This window comes from Fukomys damarensis, unplaced genomic scaffold (genome assembly GCF_012274545.1).
Source record: "Fukomys damarensis isolate Sample0158 unplaced genomic scaffold, DMR_v1.0_HiC HiC_scaffold_30, whole genome shotgun sequence".
Lineage (NCBI taxonomy): Eukaryota > Metazoa > Chordata > Mammalia > Rodentia > Bathyergidae > Fukomys > Fukomys damarensis.
The window spans coordinates 30,454,873-30,474,033 of NW_022900942.1; the positions used below are offsets into that span (position 1 = coordinate 30,454,873).

Genomic DNA, 19,161 nt, shown 5'->3' on the forward strand with positions numbered 1-19,161 from the left:
AAAAAAAAAAAAAAAAAAAAAAAAAAAAAAAAAAGAATTTAATTTTCACTTGAAGATCGCTTTGGTTCCTCTTATACCTGTCATCATCGCATGGATTTTGGAGTGTTCAAAAGTACCCCAAAATTTTGATGATTTCCATTAGAATAATTTATTCTAAAGTTAAAAGTAGGAAGATATTGTTGTTGAGTTTAATTCTGGTTTTATTACACTATTTTTTAATATGGAGGTACAGGTTAGCATAGTGCAGCTGAGACCTACTCCTGCTCGTCAGAACTCCAGGTTCACTTTGGAATGGACTTTGGATTTCCTGAAAGTAACAACAGTGAGTTTTAGAAGCCTGAGGAGATCTAACTCTTCAAATACAAGAGAATCTTTATAGTAAGATAATATTTTATAGTCTTATCATTTATTTGTCATATTTTATTTCTTGTGTCCTTATTGTTTTAGCTTTTTATCATTTAAGTTATATTTCTAAATAAACATTTGTGTGATAAAGCAAAAGATTACAATGGATAACGAAATTTATTAGCCTGAAACCAGTACTGTATAGAAAATATAGGACAAGAAATATCAATTGCATTTTAAGTAACTGTACTTCTAATTATACTAATTCAATGTCTGAGGGAGTATTAAGTTCATACATGAAGTCAGGAAATGAGAAGAAATTCGGTTGTACTTTGATCGTATAACCGTATACACACAAGTTATCATTAAAAATATCTGAACTACAAAAATTGAGGTAGTATAAGTATCCTTTGAATAACTGCACATAAAATGCCTTGCAATAAAGAGAAGTGATGTTATAGTTTTTAGTTTTTAGTTTTTATTTCTTTTTACATTGCAATCTTTAGGCATGAATAAATTAAGTAGTATTTATGTGATTGTTCATTCCATATAATATGTATTATGTATGGATTGTCTTTATCAATGAAGATATTTGAATAGTTTCCTGAATTTTTCTGCTAATTTTTCCTGGATCCAAATTAACAACAAAATAAATCTATTATGTTCTCATGATAAATTTTAAAACATAGTTGTCTATGAAACAAAGAGGAACACATATGCTTTTCAAATTTTTTTGTATTTCTTCCATTTAAAATCTCTATCTCTCTTCTGACTTGCAAATAAATACATGCCATTATTAATGTCTCAGTAGTTATGCTAGCCACCCAGAATTTAAGTGCTCCAACTAATGACTATTGTAATTCCTTTATTCTTTCATCCCTCCTTGTTTTCCCTCTTTCCTTCTTTTCTTCCTTCCCTCCTTCTATCCCTTTATTTTTGTGTAAAATATTAAGGATATGATAAAGATTTAAATAATCATTTCAACTGCTTTATTTTTAAATTAAATTTAATTTTTATTTGGGGAGGTATCAGGGATCAAACTGGGGACTTTCCCTTAAAAGGCAGGTGGTGGCACCACTGAGCTAAATCCCCAGCCCTCAACTGCTTTATTATTGAAGTATATAGTTTTTATGGAGGTCAAGACATGCTATCTTCACATTTGGCAATGGCATTTGAGAAAAGAGCAGAACCAGGAAATTCATTTTACCTTCCTACTTTCTCCTCTGAAGCAAATTGTAAAACCTAGCAAGGATTTTTCCAACCTTTTCCTACAAGGCACTCATTAAAAAGCTCTCCTTGATTACCCAGATAGTAATATCCTTATTTCTAAAGATACAGGGATTCAGAAAAAAATCAAAAGAAACAACCTTGCTCAGTCTCTTCCAATTTATTCCTATTTTGTACCTTCTTTGTCCAATCATATTTCTCCACAACTATTTATCAAGTCTAGCATTAAAAATATACAGATTAACCAAGACCTGTTATGTAAAGGATCCCAATAATGAAGGTAACTATACTGTATACCTAAAATGTACCAAAAAAAAAAATATATATATATATACATACAGCTTGTCCATTTCTTTGGATCTTCATTTCCTTATAAGGGTGCCCATGTTAAATAAATTTGCATGTTTTCCTTTTGTTAGTTTGTCTTTTGTTATAACATCCTCAGCTATAAATCTAATGTGGAAAAGAAAGATATTTATTTTCCTCTACATTCAGAAGTGTTTAAATTTATAGATTTGTGACAGATTGAGATGTAATGTAGGGATATATTTAGTTTCTTATTAGAAATGTAATCAGTGTAATTCACTGATTAATACGCAGAATGCAGAAAATGATTTTATTATTGTAATAAAAATATTTAACAGAATCAATTACCAATTCACGAAAAAACTTGAAAGGAGCTGGGAATCATAGAAAAAATTATCATTCTTATAAAAAGGGAAGTGGGAGTGGTTGGGGAAAGATAAAGGAAAAGGAAACATGAGAAAAAAAGGGAAAAAATGGTAACAAAGTCTTTGTAAACAGGGAAAGGTGGGGGGTGAAGGGAAGGCAGGGGGATGGGGAAAAATTAAGAACCAAGATACATCATGTAAAGGTGCAAGATCCCAATGATGAATGTAACTGTACTGTATACCTAAAATGTACCAATAAACTTCAGGATGAAAAAAATAAATAATGACAATTATTTATAATTGTATAATAAATATGACAAGCCTTCAGGTAATATTATGAATAGTGAAAAGCCAATCCTTTTCCCCAATAACAATGGAAAATGATAAATGTGCCTGCACTGATATCCTAGCCATTGGAATATCACATGAAAAGCAAACACAAATGAAAGATACAGATTTGACAAGCAAAAATAGAGCTTTTGTGTGTGTTTCATGTAATTAATAGAATTCTAATGTATGAAATGACTAATGAATGCAATTGACTGATTTTTGTCAAAGGTGTCAAGGCTATTCAAGGAGGGAAGGAAAGTCTTCTCAATGGTATTAGAAATACCAGGAGTATCTGGAAGGCAGAGAAAACATTACCTCATACCATGCACAACAATTAAGCAAAATGGACAATATGCCTAAATGCAAAGCTGAAACTATAGAATTTGTAGGAGAAAACCTAGATTACCTTTGCAATATTAAAATAGGAAAGATTCTACACTTGATCTCAGCCAAAAGGCCGAGAAGTAATAAGATTCTAATATATTCAAAGACCATCAACCATAAAAACATTTTAGTTGGGTTTCAATAAATTCAAATATTTTGCTCTGTCACAGGCACAAGTAAACAAAAAAGAAAGCCACAGGATTAGAAAAATTATTCATAATATGTACAGAATTTATATCCAGAATTTCAGATAAAACGAATGCTTAACATATCACAATAATAAGACAAACAAATAAAATGGATTAAGATGATGGGACACTTATTTTGTAAAATAAGATACAAATCATAATTACATACATGAAAAGATGTTTAACAGATTACTTGTTAGAAAAATACAAATTAAAACCACTATAAGATACCACTAGACAGCCATCAGAACAGCTAAAATGAAGAAGATGGGTTACTACTGAGGATTGGAGGAAACAATTTACTGTACATTCCTGGTGGGAACAAAAAAATGGTAGAACCTTTTTGAAAATCAGGTTATTTCTTAAAATGTTTAAATATATGTTTATCACATGATCTAACCCTTCCTTCAATTCCTTGGATTTTACCAAAGAAGAACAAGAGCTTTTGTCCATTGAAAGATTTCTACATGAATTTTCATACTATTTTTATTTGTGAGAGCCAAAAGCTAAAACCAAATGTCCATTAATAGAAGAATAAGCAAAGCGTGGTGCACTCATACAGTGGACTAATGAAAGTAAAGAACCAAACCATCAACAAACAAATATATACAATAGATAGACCTCAAATCATTATGCTAAGTTAAAAAAGAAGAAGAAGAAGAAAAAAGATATAGGATCTCATGATGACAAATCAGTATTTGCCTGTGTGGCAGCAAGGAGTCACATACATGTGGCCATAGAAATTTGAGGTTCAGATCCACACAAACAGAGAAGAATCACTCTGACAGTACATACATGTAAAGCATTTATTAGCGAGCAAAGAGCAAAGAAGAAAGCAGAGTTACATTACCACATCAGTGATGGGGGAAAGGACATGGGAAACAAAGGGAAGAGTTACCTTGAGCATCCTAAGCAGAGCAGGATGGCTGGCACTGGTGAGGTTCACTGAGCTGCACTTGAGTTTTTCCAGCCATATATACAGAGTTTACACAAAGGTTGTTGGCTGCCAACAGACTTGCGTGTCTGGAAGGTGTTGTTCCTAGCACAGGCTAGAGCCTGGAAAAGATCAGTCCTTTGGGTGTCCACAGTTACATTCTTTTCTCAGGAGACAGCCAGCCTCTTTGTAGCAAGGCAGCAAGGCAGGTAGCCCAGGTCATTTCCATGAACACCTGCATTTTGCTGAGTGTCATTGTTAACCCTTTCCTTGACAGCCTGGGAACAGGAGTTGAGGAAGGGAAAGACTGCAAAGGGACACAGAGAAATATGGACAAGGAATTGTCAATGTCTTTATAATGATGTTTTCCCTGGGTATGTTCAAAGACAAAAGTCATTCAATTGTGCAACTTAAATGTGTGCAGAATATTATAGAGAGTGATTAATAAAGTAAAACAAACAGAAAAGAAAAAGTTAGTAAGTCCACCCAATCGGTTTTCCAGCTAAGCTTTATTGCTTTTAGTTTACGGCAGATGTTTGCAGAGTGCCGCTTGTTTCTAGGACAGGTTCTAGGGGTTAGTGTTACAGCAGCAGGTGGGCAGTGGGGACAGGGAGTGGCCAAAAAGATGGACAGAAATAATCTTCACCTTCACTTGAATATATTCCAATGATAAGGAAAAGATAATAAAGTCAAAGATGTTTGTTGAACTGTGATTAAAATAAAGCAAGTAACGGAGAGGAGTTACCAGGGATGACAGAATGTAGTTAAAATTTTAAATTGGGCAATAATTGAACAAATGGTAGCTTAATGGGTCAGTAATCTAAAATAAGACCTCCCTCTTTGAAATGAACATTTAAGCAAGAACAGGAAGAATTTGTTTGTTATTTGGTCAAAGCAGTCCAGTCATTGCTCACGTGGGTGCACGAGCTCAGGGGAAGGAACAAACCAGTTGTATTGGTGACAGAGCCACATGGGTAGGGATCTAAGAGTGAGTCCCAATATTGTCTAAATGCTCCTCCATGTGGTGTATTCTTTCATATTTTCTTTGTAGAATCATCCCTTTTATTTAATTATAACTTCTCTTTCCAGTGCATCTTTGAATTCTGAGCAGTGGAAAGCTGAGGATATTTAAGACTCTGCCCAAGTAAATGGAGAAAGCCCATGTTCTCTGAAAGAGGCAGTGAAGGGAACCTGGCTCTTAGGTGGCTCAGTTAACTGGTCCGGTTTTGACTGAACTTGTTGGCCCAGAGGCCTCAGAATCAACTGCTCTTGGAAGTGAGGGGAGGAGAAAGGACAGCGGTTCCTGAGCAGGAGCCAGTGGCACGTGCCCTTATCCAAAGCATTAACTAGCACAATCTGGAGTCATTCTTTGGGGGTCACTTTCTCATCAGAATGAACGAGCTCACAGTGCTTCTCTGGGGATCCGTCACATTGCCACGCTCTGTTGTAACCAGGCTGCTGCTACTTCTTATCAGCCGTTAAGTAAAGAAAATGATTTTTTTTCTGTCAGTGATTTGAGGAAATGGCTTAATGTTGTGATAATTGTAGAAATGTGATTGCTATCCAAAAAACCATTCCAGTACCTTGGGTCGAAACACTTTGTGTTGTCTTCTAAAAACATGATGCAAGTTACCTAAATGCATTTCTAACAGGACAGCAGTGCTTGCAGTCTTATTGCAGCTGACTCTCCACAAATAGCAATCTGTATTAGAAGTGGAATTCTCTTTAATATAAACAACTGTGGATAACACAGCCCACCTTGCATATGTTTTTACAAGCAGAAACCCTACAATTACACAGAGCGAATATAGGAATGCTCTGTCTTTTCCAGTATAGGTTGTGCTATGACTTTTAAAATTTCTATAAAACCAGTAGGGAAGGTGAGCCCCTAATGATTTATCTTTAATAATTTATGATAAAGCCAGGGGCAAAAGATGCTGCCTATATGAAAAAGCATTATGGCTACTTGGGAGTAAAGTTGTGAAAATAGTGCCAAGGATTTATTTGCTTGCACTTGGGAGAGTTGTTTATCTTTAATAAAAACTCATCATTATCTTGGCAGAGCCTCTCCAAGTAGCATATGGAGGGAGATCCACTCTGGGAACAAGGAATCCTTTGCTAATGAGCCCTGTAAAGGAAGCTGCATGGCTGTGGTCTTGAATTGGCCTTGAAAACAGGCTTTTACCAGTCTGTGATCAAGGGAGACACCGCCACCCACTCAGCAGTGTACTCAGTGAAGTACTACTGCGCCGTAGGATGCTTCAACATCATGTCAAGTGCTGATTTCAATAGGAGCATCATTGAAAAGTATTAGAAGATTTTATTTGCAAAGCCCAGTCTTTAAATAATTAATGAGAAAATTTAGGGAGATGAATATAAATCAGTAGGGCATTCCAAATCCGTCCTCATTTCCCACCCATTTTTAATGTGACACACTTTCATGTTGATACTGAAATGTTCCCCAACTGACCACATATCCAACTTCAGCACAGACATAAAGTTCCTTTGAATACATGAAATTATTGATAAAAATGCATTTTTATTTGAAAAGTGTGCAGAAACAATCACTGAATACATTTCTCAACCATGGTATTCAAACCCACACACCACAGAATCATTGGATGCTAGAATCTCTGAAGCCACTAGAACTTTGGTACAACAAAATAATGACCTAACTGTGTTTGCCAGGAGCCACAGTCTACTCAGGGGCATACAAAATAAAAACTCCAAGTTCAAAGTTTTAAGTTACATTCAAAGCATTGGACGAAACAGAGATCTGTGTAGAAGACAGACAAAACATGCCTAGTTAAAAACGAGGATAATATTACTCAAAGGAAAACTAGTAGGCTACAGTAAAGCACTTCAGTGTTATTTTAATAGAATATTGTCTACTTTTAACACATTAATTCAAGCAGAATAATTTATTTTTCTTCATCTCAAATGCAATCAGAATCTTGTACAAGGTTATAGACACAAAAGCCCTATTTGTACAGAAGGCTTTGACCATGTTATAATATAGTATCTGTAACTGATTTGATTTCTTTGAAAGAAATACAAGATAACATACAGGTTGAAGGACAGCTCATGTTTTTTTCAATGTTGAGATATATTCAACATTTTCAGTCAAATACAGGGACCTCAAGGTGACTGCCCATTTGTAGTTTCTAGTGCACCTATCGAAATTAGTTGTTCTTGCTATTTTTCTTACAAGGGGTACAGATTATGACTTTGTAACTCAGTTTTAGTTTGTGGTAAGTGTCTGTTTATGAGATGGAATATAATTTATAAAACAGTTTTAATATATTCGCACTTGAGCCTGCTGTGGACCCTTTGAGGCACTCAGGTTTTATAAATTCATATAAGAAGCCACTAAGATATTAAATGACATACTATGGTCCCCAAGGATACTTTTTCTTTCTACAACACTAGGCTTTCGTTCAGAGTATTTTGGGAAAAGTCACTCAGAAAAAATCAGGATAAGCATATAGATTACAGACAATATTTTAATGTGCCAACAAATATAAGGGCAGTAGCCACTGGTGAAATAAGGGATCCATTTAGTTAAGATCAGATATGCTGGTTCTTACAGAATGTATTAATAAGCCTTACAGATTAACTCAGCTCCGAGATATTAGCTATGACTTCCTAGATGTTTTGGAAAAGAAAGGAACCAGGAAACCAAATTTAAGTCACTTGATAAATTCCTTTATATACCTTTCACATTGTCTCTAGTCCCACTATTTTAGTACTGATGGTTTTGTTTGCTTATTTTTTGTTAATGCTTTTCTCTATGCATGAAGTTTAAAAGTATCTTAACCATGGACTATTGGGACAAAGAACTCTAAAAAAGCACATATAGGGTGTTATTCCCTAAAAATGTAGTCCAGGTATAATTTATGAGGCTGTTAGATTCATAGATAGTAAACTAAATGTTTTTAAATATCCTGAATTTTGATGACACTAATGAAATATTTGATATTTGAATATTTTATTAGCTGAATTTTAAGGGCATAACCTCTAGTTAAATTAAAATGAGTATTTTCCATGGATCTAGTTGTAAACACTCCAATGTTTATTTTTCTAAAAATCAACTGATAGCTTTCTTCATATTCTCCTGTATTAAAGAGTATAATTTAGCCCACTTTAAACTCATTTCTCTTCACAGTTTTTGCTCAGCTGTGTCATTTTGGAGAGGCCTTCACCCAAGAATTAAAAGGCAATAATTTCATAAAATGTTCAATGCATCCAATAATTTTATCATTTTTACATTATGAGATAAGCAGCCTTAGAGATTTATAAAGCATTGAGACAAACATTCATATAAGGTAACATTCTATATCTATGTTTATGTTGTAAGAGAGCAACACTCTCTCAAGAAACGAGCCGGTGTCAACTTGATCAAAGACAAAGAAGAAAATATAACCTGTGGAAAATTGTTAGACAACCTTTCAAATATAGATAGCATCTTAGCATCATTAGAAATGATAAATCTTTCCCTAAAATATGCAAACATACTAGACAGTACTGCAAAGCTTGGTAGTAGAAGGTAAAAGACAAACTCTTTTATCACTTTGGCTAGCATCGGCTCTCAAATTCCCTCTTAAAGTTATTACATATAGTAGGAAACAAGAAATTAGAATATAATTTTTCATATTTTGAGTGTTATAATATCAATTTGAAATCCTTTATGGATGATGTTTTCCTTGAATTTATGGTACGATACACATCAGTGAAAGCACATGCATCTGTTTTAAAATGAACAGAGATTTAGAACAATGAATGATCTTATTTCACAGATACAAATATTGCATATTATATACTATGCATTGTGTTCAGTGCACTATAGTGCTTCTAACTTTTGTTATAGTGGTGAAGACAATATAGGATTCATCAAATTTGTTGATTACCAACAGACTCAATTTGCAGTTTAGGTAAATTCAAAGTGTGCCTGTTACATTAGTTTTTAATGTACTCATGTCTTTATAGTCAAGCTTCTATTTCTTATAAAGGGAAAATGAAAGCACTGATAAAAACTCTTGCCCATTTCTTCTAATCTGTACAGGGTGGCAAACAGCTATATTAGAAACACAACACAGACACACAGAATGGTCCATTTGGTAAAGTATAACAGATAAAATACTTTAGAAAATGCTGCTGTCAAACTGTTTGCAGTGTGATAGCTGATAATATGGAAATGAAAGATAATTGGCTACAGTGGTAACTTACAAGAGTTTTAAAATTCTTAATAGATAAATTCAATTCCCAACACTCAATATTTTCTTTAATTCATGACTTGTTACCATCATCAGAGCAAGACAAACATTACGTTCTCATGATTACGTTTGTTATGTTTTTAAAAGGCTTTCTGTTTTTACATTAAAAGATAGCCCTGTACCTAATCAGTTAACAGTCTCATGTCTTCCCACTCTGTGAGAAGTAAACTAGGAAACCAAGAGAAGGTGGTAACAATCTCCAAATTCCAATAAAGTCACTGCATCCTTTCCTGAAGATATCAGAAGACCTTTAGCTGTGTTAGTATCTCAGTAAGGCCTTCCTAAAAAGAGAATAGAGGAGATGAGCTGTGGTTGAAGACAAATTTGGTCACAGAAGTATTTGAGGCACTGAGCTAGGATGATGTAAACATCAAACCAGTGTAAACACTCTAGAAAGGAGTTCTCTCTCAAGACTCCTATATTTCATGTACATTTTAAACATTTCTTCAAAATACGATGTGGTTTACTAAAGCGTTTGGAGACATTCACTAACAGGACACGTCTTGGATGAAAATAAGTACCACTGTGGGATAAAAAGAATGTGGACTTATTTAAAGCAGCCTGTATTCGTGGCACCAGGTAAATTTCAAATTGGAAATGAATTTTATAGAACTATTATTGACCTTGAAATAATGAAAGAAGGATTTTATAATAATGGCTACTTTGATTTTAGGGTTACATGTCAAATTTTACAGGGAAAATATTTTTAGATCAAGTATTTACTTAAAAGTAGGATAACATTTTAATTTTCTTGTCAGTTTTAAATTTCCTTCCTCTTGAGATTATTACCCAATAATTGTTATTTTTACAGGCATAGTTCTATAATTATGGGCATCATCACCCTCTGCTTCCTTCTCTAGCTATCAAATAACAATCTTAAAATAGGTCCTGAAAAATACTCATTAGATAATTGACAATGACAGAATCTTGGCACATTATATCAATCATATAACTGGAAAGTGAATAGTAAATGAAATTCATATCCAACAAGAATATCTTTAGCATTTTTATAAAAGTGCATTCTTATTATGGAAAGGCAGGAGTATCACAATTTGAATCCCCCCCAAAGAAACTCAAATCAATCACAAAAATTCACCAAATTTTGTGACAGCAATGATTACAAGGTTTTCTCTCCTTCCTTCTAGAACAAATATCTTAAATATTTAGCTAATAACTTTATATCTTCATGGCACAGGCAATGAGATCACAAAGAGCATTCTAGAGAAAACACCACTGAAAATCACAATCAAACAAACTTAGAAGCCGGCACAGTGCTAAAGGCTTAGTTAACACTGCCCAGGTTAACACTGAAAATTACACTGGGGACCACTCTCATAAAACCTTGCAAACTGTTTTGTTTTGTGGCACATTTCTGGGTCCAGTTCATCCTAAAAATAAAAATAGTTATAATCTTGGATCTTTCTGTGGTTCTGAAACTGATTCAATTGCACATGGAAGTTGTGGGACAGGTTAAAGAGGGAACTGGGATTTTTAGGGTCACTAATATCTATAACTTGACAACATGAATATACAGAGTATGAAAAAACTAGGTTTAGTAGGAAAAAAATTTTAGGAAAATGAATGGTCCTGCCAAATATCATACTCATAGTAAAAAGAAAAAAACATGAAGTAATTGCCTTTATTATTGATTAAATTGACTGATATTTCTAAATAAATTATATATCAGGAATGGCTTGTATCAGAAACTAAGATCAAAAGCTAATGTATTAGTTTTAGTGTACATGATTATAAGAAATGGTCAATAGAAAATACCTTTGTGATAATTTTTAGAAAGAAAAGGCAGCTTTATATACAAAGCAAGTAACCACATTTTTGGTGAGATAAGATACAGCTTCATCCAGGCCCAGCCCTCACAGTTCAGCTATAGATTATTTTTTCCTTAGACAGAGTAACAACATACTGTAAGAAAGAATGAGGTATCATCAATTTTTATATGATTAATGACATGAAAATTCAGAGTGACCATCTATCATTATTCTGACATTGTTGATCTAAAAAGCGGCACACTTAAAATTTTTGCAAATGATTCAAAGTCAGGGGTAGGTGAAGGTTGAAAGGAAAAACGTGAATTAGACTTTCTAATGCTTTTGTAAACTGAAAGAAAACCCATAATTAATAGTTGCTTGTGTTTTAGATCAACAGTATATTTTATCTTTAAATTTTAGGTTAAATAAGGGATATTTAATATATATAGCAGGGGCTTGTCTGTCTTTGTTATTATTTACCACATTTTCTGAAAAAAAATAAAGTGTTGTTGGAAATGGAAACCTTTAGATTTCCTTTTAATCCCTACTGATAATGTCAGCTTCTAAGTGGCTTGAGTGAAATTTGAGTAACTCTTCCAGACATCTATAACAGATACATTTAATTTCAGTTGTACAAATGCCATATTCCTATATTTTTGGTTTTTTCTTCCAAGGCATTTATCTTGTACTAACTGTCATTCATTCACAGTCCTGTTCTCATCTGTCTGCCACTTAGGACTATAAAAATTGTATTACTATATAATCTCCTAATTCAGCAGAATTCTGACATTCACCCACTTATAACCTTATAAATGATTCAGTTCAACTTACTGTGTACATATAGTAACATCCCTCTTAAGAACCACATAGGATTTTTCATTGCGTAACCAGTTTTAGCCAATATGTTTTCCCCAATGCAATTTGGATGTATGAGTCATTTTATATAAATAAATGCAAACTTTAAAAATCTTTCTACATTTGTCCATAAGTAGCCTATTCCTTTCGCCAATGTGACAAGGTAATGTTTGAATCTCTTTTTAAAATCTCTTTGATATTTATTTCTTACATATACTCATATATTATACTTCTTTATAAAAATATTTGAACATCCATGATGGTTAGATCATCTTAGGAAATCTGATTTTGGCGGGGAGGGAAAGGACTCAAGAATAACTGGTCAGTTCTTTTGAACACTTGATTATTCTTGTTTCTTAAAATAGATTTTTCTGGGTGAAAAAGAAAAACACGCTGTTGTGCATGGTCTACTCAGCAACAATTTGTGGTTTGTCACTGTTTTCAGAAATAATATTTGGGTGGGGTTTCTTGATTATCAGCTCCTATGTAGAGTCTAGCAGGCACATTTCCTCTCTGCCGGCTTCTCCCCATCTAGTTTTCCAGAACTTCCACCATTGACACCATCGGGAACCTGTGTCTTCTCCACACACTGTTCCATTCGTTTCATTATTAAGTCCAGAAGGGTTTCCACAGATTTCTCTACATTCTGTCCAGTCGCTGCACTTGTCTCAAAATATGGTATGCTAATATAGAAAAATGATATATATGTATTTAAAACTGACAGAATTGTATATGTACATATATATATTTATAATATATAACATGATGTTCTGAAGTATATATACACTGTGTGGAACAGTAAAATCTAGCTAATTAACAGATAAATTACTTCACATAGTTATTTTTGTTTTAACATTGACTTTCTTGACAGGTTTTAAGAATACAATTTATGACTATTAAATGCAGTTATCATGCTATTCAGTAGACCTTTGAAACTTATTGTTGAAAAAATACCAAGAAAGTGAATAGTACATTTTCTCACAAAATGTTAATGACAAGTATTTTTAAAAAGAAGAAATCAGAAAAGATTCAAGATGTATAGGTGAATTGCACATGTAAAATTGTGGGTGGCAGGGAAATTGTGAAATCATGTTTCTGTTGGATAAGTTGGAAATATCCCTGTATTTTTCTTAATGAGAAAAACTGATGGGCTACTCTTTAGTATTCTAACCAGCTATATGGTCAAGGGAACTGCTTCAGGAGGTAGTCAGGAGTTGAAATCAAGGCATTATTACTATTTTAAAAACAAAGGCTAGGAAAAATGCCTGAACTAGCAATCAATGCCACTATTAAAATACCACTTCTATTTCAATCAATCATCAGAAATCTGATGCATTATGAGTTAGGCATGTATTGATTAAGATATTTACATGAATGCAGGTTTTTTATAAAGAGTCCCAAAAAGATGTAAATTTTAAAGCTCTAAGTGAGAATCTTTTAGTAAAAAATTGGCAGATATGATGAAACTGTTTTAAATTAATGACCAACTCTTGTGTGGAAGCCAATCTATGATTACATGGATTTGTTTTTCCATTTGTTTTAGCTGTCATTCAAGCTCAGCTAGGATAAGGGCAACATTATCCTGTCCATGTTAGGATTCTGATGGTAACTGTTATAAGGCAGTAGCATACCTACAGTGTTTAAGAACATGAGCATGATCTCAGGTGGCCTGAACAGAATTTCAGCTCTGTTCCTTGTATTTGCATGGCCTTCCATAAAATACTTAATCTCTCTGCGAATCAATTCTTTATCTCTAAAATCAGATAACTGTAGCATCTCCTACATGTAGTTATGAGGAATTAAATGAGTTAAAAGAAGAATAGTTACTAGCATGTAAAAGAGATCCAGTAAATGTTAAGTGCTATTATTATTAAGTCATCAAAACATCACACACTCCACAGGAAGGCCTTTCTAATATACACACTGTTCTTGAATCATGGGGAAATCCTTCCAATGTCAGTCTTAGTTTTCTGCTGTATGTGTGAGTAATGGGGTATACGGTCAAGTAGTTCTTAGTACAAATGACTTACCCATATTTTTCAGCTAATTCTCGGGCTTGTCGTTCATTGACTTCCCTCTGGTCTGGCAGGTCTGCCTTGTTGCCAATTAATACTATGTCTGGATTTTCACAGTAAGCATTTGCTTGCAGTTGGCCTTGGAAAGAAAGCAGATGGGACCAGCAAGTTAGTTATAAACAAGTGATGTCAAATGATTGCTCTTACTGCAGACTCTTCATCAAATTGTTCATCTCCAGTTTGATTGGTTACTGATAATAGTCAGCCAAGTTACTCTCCTAACTCAGTCTCCTTATCTATAAAAGGAAGCAGTACCTCTCTACTTTTGAATTTTGATGATAAAAAATAATAAACATGGAGCACCTGAGTCAATACTGTATCTATCCATGCTCTCTAACATCTGAGGAAATGTCCTGACATACTACTTCGTACCGTTTGTTCTTCAGATAGAAGTGAAAATAATCAAACATGATTTTAAAGTGCATAAATTTTCTCGTTCTACATAAGAAGCTGCTAGATTTCCTTCTTGATACCCAAAGTGATGATTTATCCAATGGAGCTGTATTAAATCACCAAAAATTCATGTAGAAAAATTTGAAGACAAGTGTCTTGCTTTTCTCTGTTCTCCACAAAAACACTGGGTTTGTGCTTGTGTGTGTGTGTGTGTATGAGAGAGAGAGAGAGACAGAGACAGAGAGAGACAGAGACAGGCAACGAGATGGAGAGACAGGAGAAGATGGAAGGAAGGAAATGGAGAATTGGAAGAAGAGGAAGGAAAGAGGCAGAGAGGGAGGGAGAAAGGGGAGAAAAGTAAAGACAGCTGCCGACTTGTGTGTTCTAAGTCACAAACAAGAGGAAGAACACAGAGCTTTACCTTGTAATATCAAATATGAGAGTTAGAAACTCAACTATTGCATGTGGCAGTTAATTTCCTTAAATCCTATCAATATCTTTCTGGGGACTTAAAGCAAGAGAGAGTCTCATCTGCCTTGAAGGACAAACAAACCATTCTCTGAAAGAATCTAATAACCTTATCGTCTCCCTGTCACCTCAAAATCTAATATCGTCAAAATTTGGAAAAGGAAATAAAATATTAAAAGGAAATAAAGACAGATCCTAAGGTAAACATTCATTTGGAGAAGCAATTAAGGAAATCAGAATTTGTTGACGTTTTTCCCCATTCATTACAACTGTGATTGAATTTGAAAGCAGTTATATGCATATAAATTATTAATATTTTAATGTAGTGCATTAATTCTATATAGTATGTAATAATACATATATATATATATATATGTATTGTGTAATCAGACATTTGCCAAGGTCTAGAATATCATAATGGATAAAGTCTGCCCTTTCATACAGCTTGCATTCTAGTCATGGGAAAAGTAAAATAACAAGTACACTCAAAAATATATGATACATGATACAAGGGGTGATCACAAAATATGGTAAGCATTTGAGTATCTTCAGTTGTGCTGCTGAGGCTACCTCAGTATCCTGAATCTATTTAAAATGTTTGTCTCTCGTGGTCATTTTGACTTTGGCAAAGAGCCAGAAGTCACGTGGTGCCAGATCTAGTGAATAAGGTGGAAGAGGATACACTACGGTTTTCATTTGATAGAAATTGCCATATATTTTTGATCAACAATGTAAAAAGATCAAGATAGAGGGAACTGGAAATACTGAGAACCCAAGGCAGGAGTGGGTTTTGTGTGCTAAGAGATTGGACAGAAGCCCATGGGCTGAGGCCCGGGAAGAGTGGATGGAAGAAATACCAGGGCTTGATTACAGTGGTCCCAGAAGTAGGTGAAGGGCTCTGGCTTTTATTATAGGTGAAATACGTAGTCATACAAGAGTGTTGAGCATATATTATTATTATTACTATTATTATTATTATTATCACTCTGGCCACCTATAGGCTGGAAAAAACTTGGAAATTACAGGAGTATCACCAGCCCCATGGTGGTGCAAGGGCAATTGATATCTCCTGCTGGTGTACATCCCAATAGGATAAAAATACTTATTTGTAATTTACAAAATCACGAAATATACTTTAGTGCTATCTCAAATAAAGGAAATTTCTGACACTTCTCTCCTATATTGATCTATAGCTATCTAACTTTGTCTAATTAGGTAATACTTAATTTTCATATTATATATAAGTGGCCCGGAGGTTGGAGATTTTTCTACTTGAGACTTCCTCACATTTGAACAATTTTTTTTTTTTTGGTACTGGGGATCAAACTCGGGCCCTTGCACTTGTGAGGCAGGCAGTAGAACCAATGAGACAAACCCCCAGCCCTTGAACAATTTCTTTTTAAAGTAAATCCCAACGTGAGCTGCCAGACACACAAACTTTCCCTTTATCATTTTCAGGATGTTCTGCTCTGGAGTCTTTCTCAGCCTAATTAACCCTCTTGTTCTTGAGGACATCTTAGGTGGCAGTCTCACATCTCAGAAGATGCTCTAGCTTAGATGTCATAAATGTGATAGTTCAAGACTTACCTGACAAGTAGAATTAATTGTCTTTTAATTACAGTCATAAAGACCTTAAATATAAGTGGTAAGAAAACCACATAGGCTTCTGTTCTTGAGGACATCTTAGGTGGCAGTCTCACATCTCAGAAGATGCTCTAGCTTAGATGTCATAAATGTGATAGTTCAAGACTTACCTGACAAGTAGAATTAATTGTCTTTTAATTACAGTCATAAAGACCTTAAATATAAGTGGTAAGAAAACCACATAGGCTTCCTTTAAGAAGACTGTCAAAGGAAAGTAAAACTCTAGGTCACCATGGGCGATCTATATAAAGGCTACAACTCTGAAGGTGACACAGAAAAAACCAGACTCATGACTTTCTGGAATTAATCCACATGCTCATTCTGGCTGCAAGGCAAACAAGCAAACAGGGATGTGGAGTCCCAAAGACGCCAGTGCACATTACTCAGTCCCACTTACTCATCCAGTTTCTGACATTTAAGAAGCTCTGTTGACTGGTGAGGTCAAACATTAACAAGAATCCCATGGCATCTCTGAAAAACGCAGTGGTAAGGCTCCGGAACCTGCCAAGGAAGCACATGGGCGGTTCCGAGGGTTAGTGCACATACTTACAATCATAGTACAAACAATGTTGTTTCTGAATCAGGTAGGAAATCTCCACTGCTGGCCCTTGTGGGTGACTCTACGGAAAGGGAAAAGTGGGCATAAAAGAGAGCTGGAGGGTCAGGAGGGGAGATTTGATTGTAGAGTGTGTAAAAGACCATTTTCTGGCTTTATTGGGCCATGGCACTTACACACAAAGATTGTAACATTCAATCACATACTTGCTTACGCAGCTCTTTGGAATCTTTTTCTTGTTTGTTCATGGGTATCTTGTGGCCCCCAATAACAATTTAAGCCACTTCATAGTGGGATGCTAACTTATACTTTTCAATCTTTCTTGTCTGTGCCCAAAGGAAAACTTGGCACATGGTAGCCTGAAAATGAATGCGTGTGATCTTGTGAGGGAAACCATAACTGGTTAGCAGCTGGAACTAGAATTCTTTTGCAGGGAAAGATATTAGTGAGCAAACTCCCACTAACACTTTGAGGTAAAACTGAGCTTTTGGCTCACTATTTGGTCTAACTTATAGCTGCTTCGTGTTGGTTTTCTCCTGGTTCTGTTCTTAACCTATCTTGTTTTATGTGCATTCTCTGTATAATTTCATTTACTCTCTTGCGCTTTACACAGTGTGCCTAATCACTAGTTGGATATTTCTACATGTAGGAAACTCAGGGGCATCCAATGTCATGTGTTCCAAACCAACTTGGTCCCCGCTCCTGACTTCCGTCAGTGGCATCATCTTCCTCATGGTTGTCATAATCTCTTTCCTTCACCTGATCATGAACCTACTTCTCTTTGCCTGCTCCTTTCTGCCCATTTACCTTGACACTGCCCTAGTTTCAGACCTATATCTTTCACCTGGCTAACTTCAACAGCCTTCTTATTAGGTTTCTTGGGTCCAATTTTGTTTGGGACCTCCTGCCTATATCTTTCTATTGATTACGTTAATTCTCTACTAACATCACCTCCTTCATTATGCATGGCTCCTAAGATAATATCTGAACTCCTTCAAAAACATCGTAAGACTCTGCAGGAACTTCTTTATTTGTGCAGCTTTATCTCTTGACTACCCACAGGCATGCTGATCTGTTCAATATGAGAAAGTTCACTCTCTTCCCTGGGGTCTCACACATGCTGGTTGTGCTGTGGGTAATCTCCCATCAATGTTCTGTGACAAGTAGAATTAATTGTCTTTTAATTACAGTCATAAAGACCTTAAATATAAGTGGTAAGAAAACCACATAGGCTTCCTTTAAGAAGACTGTCAAAGGAAAGTAAAACTCTAGGTCACCATGGGCGATCTATATAAAGGCTACAACTCTGAAGGTGACACAGAAAAAACCAGACTCATGACTTTCTGGAATTAATCCACATGCTCATTCTGGCTGCAAGGCAAACAAGCAAACAGGGATGTGGAGTCCCAAAGACGCCAGTGCACATTACTCAGTCCCACTTACTCATCCAGTTTCTGACATTTAAGAAGCTCTGTTGACTGGTGAGGTCAAACATTAACAAGAATCCCATGGCATCTCTGAAAAACGCAGTGGTAAGGCTCCGGAACCTGCCAAGGAAGCACATGGGCGGTTCCGAGGGTTAGTGCACATACTTACAATCATAGTACAAACAATGTTGTTTCTGAATCAGGTAGGAAATCTCCACTGCTGGCCCTTGTGGGTGACTCTACGGAAAGGGAAAAGTGGGCATAAAAGAGAGCTGGAGGGTCAGGAGGGGAGATTTGATTGTAGAGTGTGTAAAAGACCATTTTCTGGCTTTATTGGGCCATGGCACTTACACACAAAGATTGTAACATTCAATCACATACTTGCTTACGCAGCTCTTTGGAATCTTTTTCTTGTTTGCTCATGGGTATCTTGTGGCCCCCAATAACAATTTAAGCCACTTCATAGTGGGATGCTAACTTATACTTTTCAATCTTTCTTGTCTGTGCCCAAAGGAAAACTTGGCACATGGTAGCCTGAAAATGAATGCGTGTGATCTTGTGAGGGAAACCATAACTGGTTAGCAGCTGGAACTAGAATTCTTTTGCAGGGAAAGATATTAGTGAG

At 35.2% G+C, this 19,161-nt stretch overlaps 1 protein-coding gene and 1 pseudogene across 3 annotated transcripts in view; both read right to left on the bottom strand.

Annotated features, from left to right (window-relative positions):
- Positions 1-2,949: 2,949 nt before the first annotated feature.
- LOC117283812 lies at positions 2,950-3,042 on the bottom strand (annotated as a pseudogene).
- An 8,611-nt stretch (positions 3,043-11,653) lies between these two features.
- The window catches only part of Rab27b (RAB27B, member RAS oncogene family), a 148,920-nt gene continuing 141,412 nt past the window's right edge, over positions 11,654-19,161 (bottom strand). For all 3 annotated transcript variants that reach the window (XM_010611514.3, XM_010611515.3, XM_010611513.3), the window contains 3 exons: positions 18,553-18,656; positions 14,004-14,127; positions 11,654-12,656 (listed from right to left, as the gene is read on the bottom strand). In XM_010611514.3, the coding sequence (XP_010609816.1) occupies positions 12,467-12,656; positions 14,004-14,127; positions 18,553-18,656 (418 nt within the window). In that variant the 3' untranslated portion in view covers positions 11,654-12,466. The remainder of the gene's footprint in view (positions 12,657-14,003; positions 14,128-18,552; positions 18,657-19,161) is intronic.